Source organism: Tachypleus tridentatus, chromosome 9 (assembly GCF_004210375.1).
Source record: "Tachypleus tridentatus isolate NWPU-2018 chromosome 9, ASM421037v1, whole genome shotgun sequence".
NCBI classification, from domain to species: domain Eukaryota; kingdom Metazoa; phylum Arthropoda; class Merostomata; order Xiphosura; family Limulidae; genus Tachypleus; species Tachypleus tridentatus.
In genome coordinates this window covers 137,688,469-137,706,412 of record NC_134833.1, presented here as the reverse complement: position 1 = coordinate 137,706,412, position 17,944 = coordinate 137,688,469, and the positions used below count along the sequence as shown (strand labels likewise).

Below are 17,944 nucleotides of genomic sequence, written 5' to 3'. Positions count from 1 at the left end.
TTAAATGGAGGGCTCTTTCGCAAAGGAATATCTAATGAACTGTTCTATACTGAGCAAGCTAACTACTAAATATATATAAAATAGGAGCAACTCTTCCAGAGTGCATTTGTTACCCATATCATCTGGCTATTCCATTAGTTAAAATAAGTTTTATAAATGTCAGGTGTTCGTACGGCTCTACACGACCTTGTTACTAGAATACATAACATTATACTTTAAATTGTTCTCTTGTGATATTTTCAATGGAAGAGTTCAAAAGTACAGAAGGAGATTAACCGCGTACAATATATAACTTGGATACAAGTTGTGTTGTGGTTTGTTATTTCTAAAGTCAATTTACCTGCACTTTGATAAGAATGCCAACAATGTTAAAATGTGAAACATTTTTAATAAATTGCGATTTATACTTGTTTGCCTTTCTAAGCGAATAGAAAAGGAAAACGTGGGGAAAAAATATCACGATATATATATATATTGGACAAACTTTTCAGAAAATTATTAAAAGCATGTTTACTTAAAAATAAAGTAATTATAATTTTAGAATAGATATTACTACTTTAATTATGACACTGATACTGGATCTTATTGCATGCGACATATTTATACATAATTAACAAAATTGGTTTATATAAACAAACAGTTAATTGAAAGTTTTAATTTTATTATACTATTTTTTTTCACATTTTAATAGTTTCTATGTCAATTAAAGTTGTAAAATAATGCTGTACGAAGTTTCGTATTAACTTATTATTTTAAATCATATTTTTATTGTAATGATAGATTTATAGCGACATCTAGCAGAACAAAAGTGGGAGGTATCCATATGTAAATATCACAAAATGAATAGTAATTATAAAACTTCTGTTTTTGGGAGGTTGTGGTTAAAAAGTTTTTGATCGTTATGGCGTTATATACACCCGTTACATTATGGATAACTGTTGTAGACACATGTCGAATTGTCCAAACTGAACGGGGTGATGGTTTTACTGTATGTATTTTAGTTTATTTTGCTTAGTGTTCTTGGTTGTTCGGTGGGAGTGGTTATGTAATTTAATGACGTATAATAAAGTGTCCTACTAATAACCTATTTTGAAATATGGTCATTTTTATATAATCTATAATAGTGCAATCCACAGTAACTTGGTTTAAAAAAATTTTGGAAGGGGAATAACCACTTAAGTTTGACTTTAGCCTAATAGTATATTTGGTATTAAATATTACTATTAATTAGTACCGACAACGTTTGTTTGGTGTTGGTGTTATATTTTAATTGGAATAACAATTCATTTAGGTTAGTTGTATGTGTCTAACAGAGTGAGAATTGCAAAAAAAAAAGTTAACATAGAATTGTATTAATAAAGTGAAATATTTGACGTTACCCTTTCAGAATTAAAATATTTTTATATTATACTGTGTTAGGATGAAAGAGAATTGAAGGATTTTCTTTTCTAAGCATTCTACTTCGTGTTCATTTGAAACTTTCATGTGTAGTATTACTTGTGAGTGACAACAGGTGCAAGATGGAACATAATTACAAAATGTGTGCAAATAGTCAGCACTATGGGATATCAATAACCAACACTAATATATTAACTTGTGATTTTATGGTGTAAGTTTACAGGAATCTTAAACTAAAGTAGCTGTGACTGTATTTTGTTACTGGGCAATTGGAGGAATATTGACAGTTTGGTTAAACGTTCTATAATAATATTACAATAGATAATAAAATATCTGAAATATACTGGGAGGGTAAAGTATAAAAAAAAAAAATTATTTATTGAAATGTTTAAAATTAGTTTTATAATCACTATTAGACTAGTTATTGTTCCTTACCTTGATTAGTGAAGTTGGGTCCTTTTTGTTGTGCTTTTAAAAAAAATCTTGTATTTTAAGTCATTGCATGTGATGGCTGGTAAAAGCATTTTCAAAAATATCTTAAGTTATAACTCGTATGTTATGTGGTAGTGTTTTGTAGTGTAATAACAACAAACAAGTGTGTATGCAATTGTAAGATGTAGGTTTCGTTTAATCTAAAATTGCTAGTAATTTCAGAAGGAGATTTTAATCTCCTATCTAGAAAAGATTAAAGTAACATATTTAAATATTGTATATTTAATAACTGTATTGTTAATATACAATGCAATATAGTGCATTGTATGTTTTGTAGTAAACAAATACTTGACAGTGTTATTTATGAGGTGAGCACTTAGTAATGTGGCAAAACAATAATTCTATTTTGTATATCTGTTTTTCTTTATAAAGATGGAAGACCATCTTATGCATTTACATTTTGTATGTAGCATTTACTGATGTCTTGCTTTTTGAATATCCTGCGTTTTTTTTTTTTTATTAATGATTTCTTGTGTACTTTTTTTGTAACAGCTTTATGTTATTCTTATGCATCTGCCTCCATATTCCTGGACAGTTAAACGACGCTACAATGAGTTCCGTGAACTTCAAGAAAAGGTAATATTTGTGTACTTGTACACTGTTATACAACTTTTTAAAATTAATAAAACACTTACAATCTATCTGTGATACAAATATTGCTCGGGGGGGTAAATGACTGGAGATACTTATTGTAGTCTGCGTATGGTGTCTTCGCATAAGACATAGATAAATTAAACATTTTATAGGTGTATTTATTTGTGGTACTAAATTTGTTCATTCATTTTATTCAATGGATTTTCACTTTGTTTTGAACTTCACCTGAATGTATCCAAGGTGTAAAAGGACATAAATGAGTACTAGAGCCTACAGTATACAAGAAAATATTTTTTTAAGATGGTTTTGTAAACCCTGTAATTTTAGGTATTGATAAATATAATAATCTAAAATGATGTTCTCACTTTTTGTTTTTCATGCCTAGTTTAAAATATTACTCATTCTATCTTAGCTACGACTAAATGAACATTGATATGTTAATGAGTTGGTTTATGATCAGGGTGGGAGTGGTCAAACAGTTTTAATAAACACTTCTATTTTCCATCTAACACTTGTATAAATATCCTATGTGCATCACCTGTAGGTCAGGTCAAATATTGCACACACACCCACTACATGTGGGTATACAATGAAAAGCAAAATTGCAACCATTAGTCCAACTTAATTGTTTTGTTTTTTTTCTTACATTTGATATTCAACCTTGCAGGATTGTTAACTTGGCCCATCTTCTGATAATGTGCAATTTATCCATATACTATTAGATTTTTTTAAAAATCTAATCATCAGTGAAAAGGTTTATCAAAATATCACAACTTTTTCTTTGTCTAGCTTGTTGCTCATTGGAATGTGGAAAAATCTCTCCTCCCTCCCAAGAAGTTCTTTGGCAATCAGTCGGAAACTTTTATTCAAAACAGACAGGTTGACCTTGAAATTTACCTTCAAAACTTACTTCATCGATTTAGAGTTCTGCCAACACCTCTCGCCAACTTTCTAGATTTTCATAAATATGTGAGTTTTCAGGTTATCCTATGTTTTCATATACAGATAAATGTACAACGTTTTTAGACCAGAAAAAAAACTTGCACAAAATATATAATTTCCTCTTGTACTTCTGTTTTTGATCAGTATTAGTTTAAGTATCTTCAAGACCAGTTCAGTTACTGAATTTTAATTACATTTTAAACTATTTTCTTTTTAATAGTACATTTTATAAATATTGCTGTAAACTCTGTGTTATAAGAGCCATTAAGAATTCTTTCAAACTAGCTGTCAACTTCCTATGGAATGGAGCATGTGCTAAAAGAGAAATTAATAATTCTCTGTACAGAAAGCAATGTAACGTACATAATTTGATTTAAAAACCATGCCTATGAATATAGTGTTAAAGGGAACTGTTAATAGATCTTGAAAGGTGGGGGGGGGTCTGATTTAGCTATTCAAAACCATCAAACAAGATTGAAGGCTAGGAAAAAATTTTAACTTAAGTAATGTTGAAGTGAATCGCTTATTAAATTTCATACTTATTGGAGGGGATAATTGAAAAATGTTGCATTTCTTGCATAAATTTAGAATATTTTAAATATTGCTTTATAAATTTAAGAACTATTAAAATGTATGTTATTAATAATGATTGTATCTGATCCACCTACTGTTGTGAGTGATTTTAAAACATTTTTCATAATTCTTTACTATAACACCACTGTTAAATATAGATTCTACTAGTACTATATTTGTACTTAATATGGTAAAGACATTTTGCTGAAGAAAGCTGTTAATATTTGTTTTTACTTCATATGGTGTGACCTGCAAGTACACTTTATTTATACCTGACATATGTTCTGGAGGGAGTTCTACATACTTGATGTAATTATTCAATGGGCTCGATAAATTGAAGTATTAATACTAGAAAGACTTTATACCAAACACTATACTTGCTTTTCATAAATTGCATGTGTTTTTCCTTAAGGCAGGTTTTCAGTAAATTTCTTCTAATTCTGTCCAATCAAGAAATGCTCACATGACTACAATACACTAGGTAACAAAATTCGTTTTCTTGTTCTTTTTGAAATTACCAATTAAACTTCAGCATTATATCTGATTTGTATATCTTCTGTTAAATTTCTATACTTCAATTAAATTTACAATACTATTTGGTTATATTTGTAGATAATTAACACTGCCAAAACTTCCATCAAGGTAATTTAGGGATTTGATTATTTTTGTGTAAAATCAGTATTGTAAAAGTACTTCTTAGAATTCTGAAGAATATTTATTATGCATAATTTAGCTATCACTTTTAATAATATTTTAATAAAACCTTTTTAAGATCTAATAAATCCAAAAGTCTTAATGAATAATCTTGGAAATGAAAATATCACGTATAAAGTTTCACAATGTTTTCTTTTCGTATAACATCAATTTTTCTTTTCTTTTTATCATTTTTAGACTTGAACTGTTGTATTTCCTACACATCAACCTGATTTGTTTCTCATTTAGATTGGAAATGTTTTTAAACCACCTGTACAAGTTTCTGTTTCAAGTACAAATACATTAGCAATGTTCCTCTTAATTTCAATTTATTTCTTAATGTCTTGCACAGCTGTTAAAAGCTGGAATGTTCAGGCTTCGCATTTTGTATTCATGTGAAGGTAAATGGTGACAACAGTTCTATGAGGATTGCTTGATAGTTAGTAGAGTATGGTGCTATCCTTTATTTTCAATATTAACTTCTGTTTAGAACTTGATGTTCTCTTCTAAAATTAAATTATCAAATGGATTAATGGGTTTTCACTATTAAAAATAAAATAAATAAAACAACTTTTTATCATAACTTTTTTTTACAATTTATTAATTTATCCCCATATTTAGCTCATACCTTGGAAAAGTTAATTTCTTTCAAATGCCAGAATTTAAATGTATTGTAATTGTAAAACCACCTGTTTTGATACTTTAACTATTTCGTGCATCTACAATGAAAGTTTGTGTTTTTGTTTTTTTTTTAAACAAAATCTGCCTTTTCAAATTTGTTTCAAAGTAGCTTAAAATAAATTTTTGTAAGAAAATATTTTTGCTAAAAAATTTTCTCTTCAATTTTCTTGGAAACTCTTGGTAAGTAAGAGTTAAAAATGACAACACTGGCAGTTTACAGCACATGCTTGTATTAACTTATTTCAAGCTATTGCTGTAAAATATGGAAAGTGCAAAAATAAGTGTCAACCAACCAAAATTTAGTAATCAATTAGCTGCATCTAACGAGTTAATATAAAAATAAGGAAAATGTATCCTCTTCTGTAGTTATGCTCACATTTTCCATTTTGTTTACATGGTTATTTTAATTGAAACATTTCTTATTTTTGCTTAGTTCTCAAACCTTATTAATTCTGTGTGGTTTCGTGTAGGAAGTTAGGACTATTGTTGAAGACTTAGCAGAAACATTTTTTACTTTTGGTGAGTTGTGTCTTTCAAACAAGCCTTTATTGTCATCTCTTGTTCTTTAAGACTCTCTCAAAATCTAGATGAATTTTTGTAAATAAATATTGTAACTTTTGTAGTTTCTTCTGATTATCAGAGTATTATAAATTTACATGTTTTGTAAATGTGGCCAAAATAACTGAACCTACTAATTTGGCTACCATTAAAAAAAAATCTTAGTTTCAAATTAATGTCTCTCTCTTTTCTTCTCTTTTTTTTTTTTTTTATGTGCTGTATGCAGCATTTCCTAAATTAAGATTTGCAAGCAAGCTAAATTTAAATGAATTCGCAAAATAGTAAATACTAAAATTTAAGTTTGCAATTACTTGGAATTACATAATATTCCATAATGTGTATGCATGCGATATCATAGCTGTGACTCACAAACACTTGTCATTTTTATGCCCTTTGCTTTGATTTTACTTTTATCATTTTCATGTATAGCATTTAATCTATACTTCTTTTTTTTTTTTTCTTCAGTCATTGTGTTAAATCCTGGTCTATTTAAAAATGTTTGTTTGCATTGTCAGACAAACAACCTTGCATAGGCTTAGCTTTACCATGTCATATCGAAGGCTTACAACTAATTCATACTTTGTATACCATTACTTTACAAAGTTATGAATTGGTTATGAGCCTTCAGTACAACATGGTTTTACCTGTTGAAACAAGAACTTGCAAATATAAACAATAAAACCTGTAGTAAAGAAGGGAGGAGGTAAAAGGTGTTTAGAGCAGTGTATGAAATGGACTAAATGTAAACTGTTGAAAGTTGGTATAAATGTTAAATTATTATGAAGGTAAACATAGCTGACTGTTCAGAAATATCAATGTATTTACAATGGGGATCAATTGTATAGCTTTGAATGAACAAAGTATGACAAATTAAAGTTAATTGGAGCCAACAGTCATTCATTGATGACCACTGCATTTTAATGTTATGTACTGTACTCCTTGTATTTAAGTTTTACTAAGCTTAAAAACTGGTAACTTTCAAGAATCGGTATGTAGTTTGGACTCTTTGAATAAAACTTTCTAACGATACTTGAAACTTATTCTGGACAAACAAGCTTTAGGAATTCTATATATGTTTATGTAGAGAAAATTTGCTACTTGAACAGTCAAGCAAAAATTAACTTCAAAGAAAAATTGAATTTAAATGAAATAGCTAGTCCAAACTTGTGGAAAAAGATGTACATGGTTGCTTGTGATTGAAAACAAAGCTGTCTACTAGAGCACAAGTTGTAATAAAATCATGCTAGCTTTTATTTGACTATCTTAAAATTTTATGAAATTGGAGCTGTACCACCTTTGTTTTTTTTTTTGTTAAAATAATGCTCATTTTAATTATTAAAGAAATAATGTAGTTGGCTTTCAAACGTATTTATAACCTATATTTTACTAATGTAACTTGATATCTTTGTAATACTTTTTTACAACTTCAAGTTATGAAAAACAGTTACTACATGTCAGTTAAGTTGTTGAGCATATATAACTCCTAATTTTCCAGGTGATGAGCTACTAAGAAGTGGAAGAAAATATACGTTTTTTTCGCTACAGCTCCACGCTTTGACAGAGAGACTAAAATTAGCTGAACCTCCATGTTGTAAGTGTCTTTTGAAGTCGCATGCAGAATAACACATTTGTATTAAGCAAACTGTAACATTATCAGAAACTGTTCTAGGCTTATGTGAATCTTAATTAAAATAATCCCTATGTGATATAAATGTTTTATTAGTAATAGAAATGTTATAGTACATCAGTTTGCTAAATCTTCATTTAAAATGCAAGGAATGCATAGGACGTCAGTGCAAAGATTTAACTGTGTGTAATATGTAGTAAAATTAGATGTTTTGAAGTTAATTATGGCTAGAATATGTTAGTGGGAGAGGAGTACAAGGCTACCAGTTGCATATTGCATGGTTTATAATGGTGTTTATATTGAATTGTACATAATAAAATGGTTGTTTGATTTATTTATTTTTTTCAGCTTCTGGTGACAACAAACGAGACATCAGTCACTTACTGGAATTTATCTCTCAATTGCATCATTTAAAGATTGTGGGCAGTAATGATCCTGTTGGCCAAAGCAACATTATACCTAACAGACTGTCTTTTGATATTTCCCCTTTTAAGTCTCTTAAAATCCTTGAAGTTAGTCCATCTTTTCTGTTATGCTTAATATTAAGGCACATAACAATGTATTTAAATTGCTGATTTTATAGTAAGATCTGTTTTTAATCTAATACTGAAGAATAAACAAGTTTTGTAATAACTTGTTACTTGGTGATTAATTATTAGGGTGAGATTCATCTGCTATTGCAACATCAAGAAATTCCATTTATTTAGATTAATATGAAAAACTAACCTCGTCTCCTGCTTTGTTATTGACCTGTGATCTTTCAGTATCTATTCTATTTAGTTAATTAATGTAGCACAGCATAACTTCATATTACATTTTTAAACATAAATTTAAAATGTTGAAAGAAAGGCTTTGAAGTGGACTTGATTGTTTTCAGTAAAAACTTTCTTAAAATTTTGTTCTCTAAAGATGTAACTTTAAAAACTAATGTGTTGAAATGGTGTTAGATTTTAAACTTGTATGGTTGCATGTTAAATTGGACAAACTATTTTAATTTTTCACATTTTGTAATTTAGGTAAAATAAATCCAAAGAAATGAGTAAAATTTGAAAAAGTTCAAACTTTTAAATTTTTCTTTCAGATGGATGGATGTGGAGTTTTAGAACGTTTCAAGTTGGGAGATTCATTAAGGACATCCTTGATCACTATAAAGATACATCGGTCATTGGGATTCACTGGCATCATTTCTCCTCTGTGAATATGTTCACTGGAGAGAAACTGACGATCTAATGTATTGGCCTACATGGCACTGTGTTGAAGAAGTAAACTTTAGCCATAACTGTATTTCTTCTATTGATTCATCTGTTGTAAGTGTGATTTATTGACATTTTTATTTTGTTTTGTTTTGGTGTTGTTGTTGTTTTTTTTTGTTTTGTTTTTTTTGGGGGGGAGGGCTAAATGTTTTTTAGTACAGAAATCTACAGCTTAAAAATTAAACCCTAGATTAGACATTGCAGGCTGTTTTGTATGTCAATCATGGTTAAATGCCACTGAGTAGCCAAAAATGATGGTTATGGTTATTTACTAGTTGCTTCTTATCTACTATCCCTGTGAGAAACTTAATAGTAATTGCAAGCAGATCTTCTATCTCTTTTGTAAGGACATCTTTGACAAAAGAAATGGCTTGTTTAGACTGCTGAATATTGTCTTTCATTATATAATGTAGACCTGTTGTAGCCTGGTTGTCAGGGTATGTGCTCCATAGTCAGTGGGTTGTAAAGCAAAACCTAATGCTAGACTTTATGAAGTGATAATCAGTCCTGCTCTTTGTTTCTTAATGATCTAAGAACTTGCAGTGTGTTACTTGCCAGTTGCCTTTTTTTATATGGTTGGCAGTGTGAAATTATGGGCAGCAGTTTGTTATTGAATACATGGAAACTGATATAACAAACAATTTTTATACTTTTTTCATTAGAATCTTGTGTTCTTTAGTTTACTAAAGATTTACATTTTTTTCAAGTTATTTCAACTTGTTACTTCAGGTGTTGATCAATGTTACTTGTATTGCATCTTTTTTTTTTTTTTTTTTTTTATATAGACATTGTCCTTAAATACAGCTTTTATTTTAAAAAGCTTATTGTGAATATAAATCTCTAAACAGCTTGAGTTCACTTTAAGATATTTTAATTTATTTTATGCCAGAGACTTCTAGTTTCTCTAGAAATTCTGAACCTAAGTCGCAACTACATATCGGACGTTGAAAATTTAGATTATCTGCATCGCCTCTCTCTCCTCGATTTGTCCTACAATCGGATAAGCCATGTTGTAAACTTGCACACAAAATTGGGTAATATTCGCACACTGAAGCTTCATCACAATTCCATAAAATCCATACAAGGTAAGGTACATAGTCTTTTTAGATGGCTTATTGCTGTAGTTATTTCTCATTTTGTACGAAACTAACTTTTTAACACTAGAAGCAACACTTGCAGTTACGACAAAGTGTTCATACCCCTGCATCGTAAGTAATGTTTTCCTCATAACTTAAGTACCATGATTAGGATAATGAAAGTATATTATTATACTAACTCGCATCAAAATAAACTTGTATGTAAATTTAGCAACAAATAAACTGTTTATAAACAAATAACCAAACATAGGAAGGACAGAAAGTGTTTGTGCATCTACTTTAATGGCCAGTTGTGTAGCCTTTCAGGTGAATTACTTAACGCAATCTCTCCTCATAGCCCTCCATGATCGTTTGACAGTACTCGACTGGTATTTTCTTCCATTATTCTTTACAGAAGGCCTTCAACTCTTCCAAGTTGTTTGGATGGCACTGATGAACCCTGCTCTTCAACTCATGCCAAATGTTTCCAATTGGGTTGAGATCGGGTGACTGCAATGGCCACCCCAGAACCAGGATTGCACATATTTCGATGTGTGCTTGGGGTCATTATCGTGCTGGAAGATTCGATGTCCAAACCGCAAGTTCCGAGCATCATTCTTGATATAAGTGCCTAATATATCAACGTACTCTTCTTTTTTCATAATTCCATTGATGTAGTGAAGGCTGCCTACACCAGAAGAGCTGAAGGAACCCCATAGCATGATCGAGCCACCTCTGTGCTTAACTGTAGAGATGGTGTTCTTTGGAAGATTTCATTCCCCTTCTTACGGAAAATATTGCGAACTTCACTTTAGTCTCGTCTGTCCAAAGAATACTCTTCCAATAGGTAAAGGATTTCTCTACATGCTTTCTTGCATACCTCAATTGTGCTTCTAAATGAACAGGCTTTAAATATGGATTCTACAAGGACTGCATGCTTTTAACCCAGAAGAGCATAACATGTTTGTAACTGTAGAGCTGCTTACTTCAACCCCAGTTGCCCTTTCCAGTTTCTGTATGTCATTACATGTTAAACGAGGGTTCCTCTTCGTTCTCTCTGGAATTTTGGGGGGGCGTCCAGAATGAGGGAGGTTGGCAGTTTATCCTGTAAACTTAAACTTGACAATTATACTTTGAACAGTAGATTTCAGCACATTTAAGTTGTGTAGCAATACTGGAAAGAGACGCACAAGACTTGTATGGTTACAGTAATTCGTTTTTGTTTTTTGTTAAATTGCTGGACTGTTGTTTCCTGTTTGCCATGATGACCAAGCAGATAATGACAGATGGTGCTAAATTGTGGGAAGTAAGTTTTTTTGCTAAATTCCAATAATTATGAACCCAGTGTCTAGTTCTGGAATGGTATAATGTAGTTTATTTGCCAAACTAAAATTTTTTTACGGGAATATCAGTTTTTCACACGTTCTGAACTGTACAAACACTTTCTGCTCCTCTCTATTTTTGGTTATTTGTTTAAATTAAATGACAAAAACTGTTTATATATAAAACATTTATGTAGATGTGTGTTAGTATAATATTTATATGTTGTACTCCTATGAGCCTACTTGTGATACCTTTTTAAGTTGAGTAAAAAAAAAACACTCTGGCATGCAGGGGTATGAACACTTTCTGTTGTAAGTGTAGGTATTATTTGTAATGTGACCAATTTGTGTTTAATCCGCATGCAAATCCTCATTAAATAAACTGAGGGATGTTTTATGCAGACATGATTAATACAATTGACTTGTATTGACCAACTGTTTTGAAATGGTTAATGTCCATTTAGTACAGGGTTCCTATGCATTATTATAAGTTTTTAAGTTCAAACATTTTTCAAAGGCCCTCAAGTCAATCTTATTTCTAACAGTCATTTAATTTGAAAGAAAATCTGCTTAAAACAAAATCCTCGGTTGAACAACTTGATTACTAGTATTTCTACCTAATTTTATACTACTACTACTTTTACTACATTTTTCTTCATTTAAGTAACTCTCCAAAGAACCCAGAATATTAATATGGAAAAAGCTGAAAGTATAAACTAACTTTTCAGTTTTAAAGCAGCACTTTAATACCCGATTAAAAATTCAACTTGTTTCTTGTAGAAAAGTTAGTAGTGAATCAATTACAAAAATAAGTACAGTACTTCTATTTCCATAAGTCTAATTATAACTTAAAATTTAGTTTCTAATGTTCAGGGACTTTATTAAGAGTTTTCAGAGTTCTTTGAAATAATAAGTTTCTCACCATTACTTTTGACTTTTCAGTATTCTATGTCATTTAACAATCTTTGGCAGTAAGTAAATCTTATTTTACTTTTTTAAAGTAAAACTTCTTTTTTTCTGAAGGACTTTCTAGACTTTACTCTGTAGTTGAGTTAGACCTGACTCATAATGAAATTGATTCAATTGCTGAGGTTGAGTATCTTGGGACTCTTCCCTGCTTGGAAATTCTACATCTTGCTGATAATCCTGTAACAAGTATTGTTGATTTTCGTCCTCAAGCATTAGCAACTTTTGATACTAGAGCAGATGAGGTAATATTTTTACTATCTTTAATTTATCTTTTTGAAAAAGAAAAACACCCTTGGTAATTGTGTATTTTAAATATGCACGTCAGTTTTATTTCTTGTAAATGTTTTAAATCAAGTGTAAAACTAACATTGTAATTGCAATGAAAAATTTGAATTTTTCATATTGCAAATTGAACTCGATAAACTGTATGAAATTTGTTTTTTAAATTCTTTCTGAATGTGCTATGGCTTCAAAACTAGTGGTAGTTCCATTTTTTGTAGCAAAGTGGTTTTTTAAATTTTAGTTCTTTTTATCAAGGAACGTTTCTTGTATAATGCCTTGCATTTGTAAGTTTCTGAACATTTTTGCATTTTTTTTCATACCTTTTTATTAAACTTTAATTTAAATGTGTTTTTATTAAACAAAATTGTGTAAGTGAAGACTGACAATATGAATCTGATTTCATCTTTTTAAAATGTTTTTTCACAAGCAGTTTTTTTAACTGCAATATTACAAATAGGAATATTTCTTCAAGGTTGCACTTGATGGTGAAAAAGCAACACAAAAAGAACTAGATACAATTGCTGTTCTGCAAGCATTAAAGGCAGCAAAAGAAGGAAGACTCCCAAAGAAGGGGGCACAGCTTGGTATTGTTGTACCAAGAAGTACAGTGAGTTTTATTCTTACACTGTATATTTAAACAAAATGTAGTAAAGAACATTTTACTGTATAGTTATTTTATTCTACCAAACTTAACTACATGAGTAACTATAAATCAATTCCTTTTCTTTTCTAAGTAGTGTTTGTTTTTCTATGTGTGAAGTCTTTATTTCACCTTTTGGTGGTATAAAAGGTAATGAAATGTCTTCAGTTGTAATCTAATCATTGAATATATGTACGTGAAACATTGTATATGGTATTGGTACAAGAATTAATCCAAATAAATGTTTATTACAACTAAAAGGACATTTTTAACAAGTTGATTGTTCACCTCAGTATTTTCGTTGTTTCCAAACACTACTAGTTACTGGAGTTTGTTTTGTTTTTAAATTTAGGATCCCAAGACTAGTGCATCAACAAGTACTGGTACCTCTCCTGTAGGTATTGTATACAATGTTATTTTCACTATACCTGTCAAAGGTTCAAAATCTTGATTGTGATTAGTGTAGAATGAAATATTGAGGCTAGTGTTAAAATGCCTTCAAAAAGAAAAGAGCACACTGATCTAAAAGGTGAGTTAAAGATTTCAAAATAGCTTTGAAAGCTTAAAACCATGGGACAAACATATCAGTAGCACAGTATTAAGACATGTTTTTGTAGTTCTTGCTTTAAAATACAATTGTAGCAGCTGTAATACATAATACCATACCTAAAGGTATTTTTCAAGATTTGGTAAGTTGTTTTTTTTGTTGTTTTATCATCTGGTGTATTTTTCAAAGTTCAATAAATAACTGACTAAAAATAACTATAATCATACCTAATTATATATACCAATCTCGCTTAAATACGAGCTGGGCATAAAGAATGTTTCTTATGCAAATAAGGGCTGAGCATAATAGTTATTCTACTGAAAAGTAGACTGTGAGACTCGAGCTCTGCTACTCGGCACAATACATATTTTCAGCTTTAAGCTTTATTTTTATAAAAGTGGTGGTCAGTTTCATTATGTTCTAGGGACTACTGAATCCTCCTGTATGTAGGTATTTTGTAGACTACTCTTCCTCTGATCAGTAGTCCACAAATTAATAACAGCTGGGTATTTGTTTTATCTGATTGTGCATAGAATAGTCTTCAGATAAAAAATATTAAATACCTAATTGAATTTAATATAATTTTTAACATTTTAACTAAGTAGTAACACTTACCAAACAAAGTTGAACTAAATTTTAGTTGTGTGGTTTTTATCATACATAATGTTTAAATTATCTGCACTATATCTATTCCATAACTTATGTCAAACTTTAGCATGGCAATTAAAGCCCTCAATCTCTGTTAGGCCACTGGTGGGCATAATATTTTGAACTTTAACTTAGTTTTTAGTTCAGCATATCCATAGTTTTGTAACTACAATAGTCTGATCACATGATAGATTTCAAAACCTGATGGGTCTCTGCTTTTTGTTGAGCTTAAAATGTATTCTGTAGAATAAAACAACAACAACAAAGGAAAAAAAGAAACCCTGAACCTCTTTCATGGAGTAAGCTGTAATTAGTTGGAACTTTTACTCTACATCTTTTGCCATAAACTTCACAAAATTTACTAAAGTTAGTCTCTTGTAAAAGCCCAGAATATAGTTAATTTAAGAAGTGTGCTAAACCTTGCACTTCAGTTACACTAACTCTCAAATTACAAAAATATTAAATTTTGCACTGTCCCATATTTCATTAAAATTTAGACTTTCAAATTGTTATTTTACTTTGTTCTTTAATAGCTATGAATGATTGAACTTGTCTTATTAAAAATATTTCTAACTTGTTTTAAAAGGAAACCTGAACATGTAATTGTATTCTCTAGTTATTCAATTGGAATATTAAAATGAAAGATTTATATTTTGGAAGATGTAAAATAATTACTTAACATAATATTTAAAACTTTATAAGCTGTGGACAATTGTTATTTCTATAGCTTATCTTAAAGTATTCATTCTTGACTGAGTTTCTAATTTTGAAAGATGTCTTATTTGGTAAACTTTAAGTATCACTAGCATTAGGTCACCTTTACAAGTACTACAATATATATTTATAAAACTACTTTGATTCTTTTTTTTCTTTGTTGTTGTTTTGTTATTACCTTTTTCTTATGTCTAGTTTATATTGAGCCAACTGGAATGTTTTTGATTTTCCAGCCTGACTTCTCAACTACCTCTTATCACTTCTATTACTCTAATTTCTTTTAACCTATTATAACCTATTTATCTGCTGTTTTTCTTCTGTTATAGTTCTTAATCTTTCCCCAGTTTCAAGATCTTTTCAAACTATTCTTATTTTATTCAGTGTCATTATTTTCAGTTCTTTCTATTGTTTGTTGACTTCATGTTTGCCACAGGCTTATTCTCGTGATTTGATTTAAATTATTTGTGCTCTTTTCTTTCTTTTTAAAGTTTTTTCTTTTTTTTTTTCAAATCTCAGCTTTTTCTTATGTCAGTGCACTTAAGTTATTTATATACTTTATATTGATGTCTAACCTCTAACAGAGGTGATGACAAAAGTTTGAATTACACTGTATTTTGATCCACCGTGTAAAAAGAAAGTGTTGATGTAATTTACTCTTGGTTTTAGGGATCGTGTCAGTGACTCGGTCATCCTACCCAAGTTATCTGACAAAGAATAATAGCAGCATTTCTGAGCTTCGTTATCAAGTGGCTACATTAAGGAGGCTAGGGGGTAGTGACTGGCTTCGTCTCTACAACCAGTTTATAAAGGAGCAGGTGAGATTTGAATGTTATAGTATTGTGGCATTCATTTTAACCTTTACCGTGTCAAATTCCACAATGCTACACTTCATTTCTTCTATCTTGCAGGGAAAGCATTCTGGTAGGTTTGGCACTGATGTATAACTTTTTGTTTAGGAAGTTAACATTGAATTCGAAACTGTAAAAACTGTAGACCCATTTACAAAAATCACAATGCTAGTTCTCAACTAGCATGTGTGCAAATGACTTTCACATTTCTAGGTACTACTTGTAACAGTGACCCAAGAAACTTAATCCATAAAATATCACTGTATCCATAACCTTATGAACATGCAACATTTGAAAACCTCAAACCTGTCTCAAATTAGTTTGATTTATAAATTTATAACTTTTATGAAATTTAATGCTGTGTAAAATGTATTTTTTTTTTTTTTTTTTGTATTAAATGTGGCAAATTAAGGGATGGGGAACCTTTTTTTTAAATAACAATTTTGTGTGATTATGAATATCTTGTATTTCTCCACGTGTCTTATTCTAAACAATACCATTAATTTCCTGTTTTTCACAACAAAAAGGATTATTTTAGAAGGATTGGGTAGTAAGTATTGCAAAATTTAATCTGTATTAACTTTATCTTTTTTTAATATAGCAAATATTGTACTCATCTCATTTAAAACCTCCTGGTCCATTGACTACAACCAATAATAAAAAACCGACAGATTACCCACCTTCTACATATTCACAAGAGATGTTGAACACAGTGAGATTCACTCCCAGCCCTATAATGAATTCTAAAGACTTCAGTGTTGGTGAAATGATGCTCCCAGAACTTGTGACCCGTCTAGACACTAGAAACTTGAACTTTAAAAACTATTTATTGGAATTACTTCAGGGTGTACAGGAAGGACAGCATGAATCCAGTAAGAAATTCAATGAACTGATAATGGTTGATCAGTTAGATCAAGTGTTGTGGTCAACGTGGGTAGTTGCTCTTCCTGTAGCCTTCCCTGGATCAATAACAAGGCATGAAATCCCATTGTGTGTGGTTCTAACTCCTAATGTAATAACTTTATGGAAGCTACAGTCTTATGGTCACTCTTTTCTACCTCATCTAACCTTCTATCAGTGTTGGCTACCCTCTGCTCTGATTAATATTCTTGTTGGACCTGTCAGCAGCTACTTAGAATTCTATATTCAAAGTTCAAGTCAAACTAACCTCTTTGTTTTAGCTCCATGCAGTGCAGATGACACAAATAAACTAATAGATCACTTGATTTTGGTTTACAACTTGGATATTAAGCTAAAATATAGTGATTTTACATCATTACTTGTTTCTGGAGAGTACAGTTTCCTATCTTCAGAGGTATTTACTCCTAATGCTAAAGTTTTCTTTTGTGAAAGAGTTCTAACAAATGGCCCACTAGAAAAGGAAACTCATCTTCAGAATTACTTTCATTTTCTCATAGTAACAAATTTTCACTTAATTTTGACATGTGAAAAAATGGAGTTTACTTCCTTTCCTCGTCCAGAAGGTCTGCCCTCACCTTTGATCGTACTAAAAACAATTGATGTTAAATCCAATATTTTTTCCTTTGAAATGGACAAGGACCCAGCTAATTTGCCGACTAGTGATGCTGAACTCGAACCTCCAATATGTTATGATGAAGATAAATTTCCACAACTTCGTACTCATGGGTATTGGTTAAAAATCTACTTTGAAAATAGATTGTCTTTGTGCATCAGATTTTTGAAGAAAAATGTGAGGACTTTATTCTTGGAAGCTTTAACGAAAGCCAGAAATGCTATACAATATTAAATGAAGATTTTCTTTTGATTCTTGTAGTTATGAATTAATACTTTTTAATAAGTTTTTGTTTTTAATTTAACTTGTAAATAAAGTTGTTTTTTTCTTTGTATAGTTTATGAATATATATAAAGAAACTTCTTATTTATATTTTTAACACTTTGTGTTTAAAGCTATTTCTTAATTAATATACTTTTATATTAAATTGTCTTATGTGCTTTTCAGTGGCTTTATGTTTAAATAGCTGTTTAATTTTATAAAGCTCCTACACCGACTGTATTTACTCGCAGCTTTTTCCATGAAATATGAAAATAAATGTTTAAACAGAAAA

General features: G+C 30.1%; 1 protein-coding gene across 1 annotated transcript; it reads left to right on the top strand.

The window, feature by feature from the left end:
* The first annotated feature begins 784 nt into the window (after positions 1-784).
* LOC143227494 (uncharacterized) lies at positions 785-17,944 on the top strand. Its single transcript, XM_076458935.1, has 12 exons — positions 785-988; positions 2,383-2,466; positions 3,274-3,453; positions 5,844-5,892; positions 7,427-7,522; positions 7,907-8,070; positions 9,701-9,896; positions 12,233-12,420; positions 12,933-13,067; positions 13,453-13,498; positions 15,676-15,824; positions 16,459-17,944. Exons 1-12 carry the CDS (start codon positions 902-904, stop codon positions 17,623-17,625), a joined length of 2,541 nt encoding a protein of 846 aa, XP_076315050.1. The 5' UTR covers positions 785-901; the 3' UTR covers positions 17,626-17,944.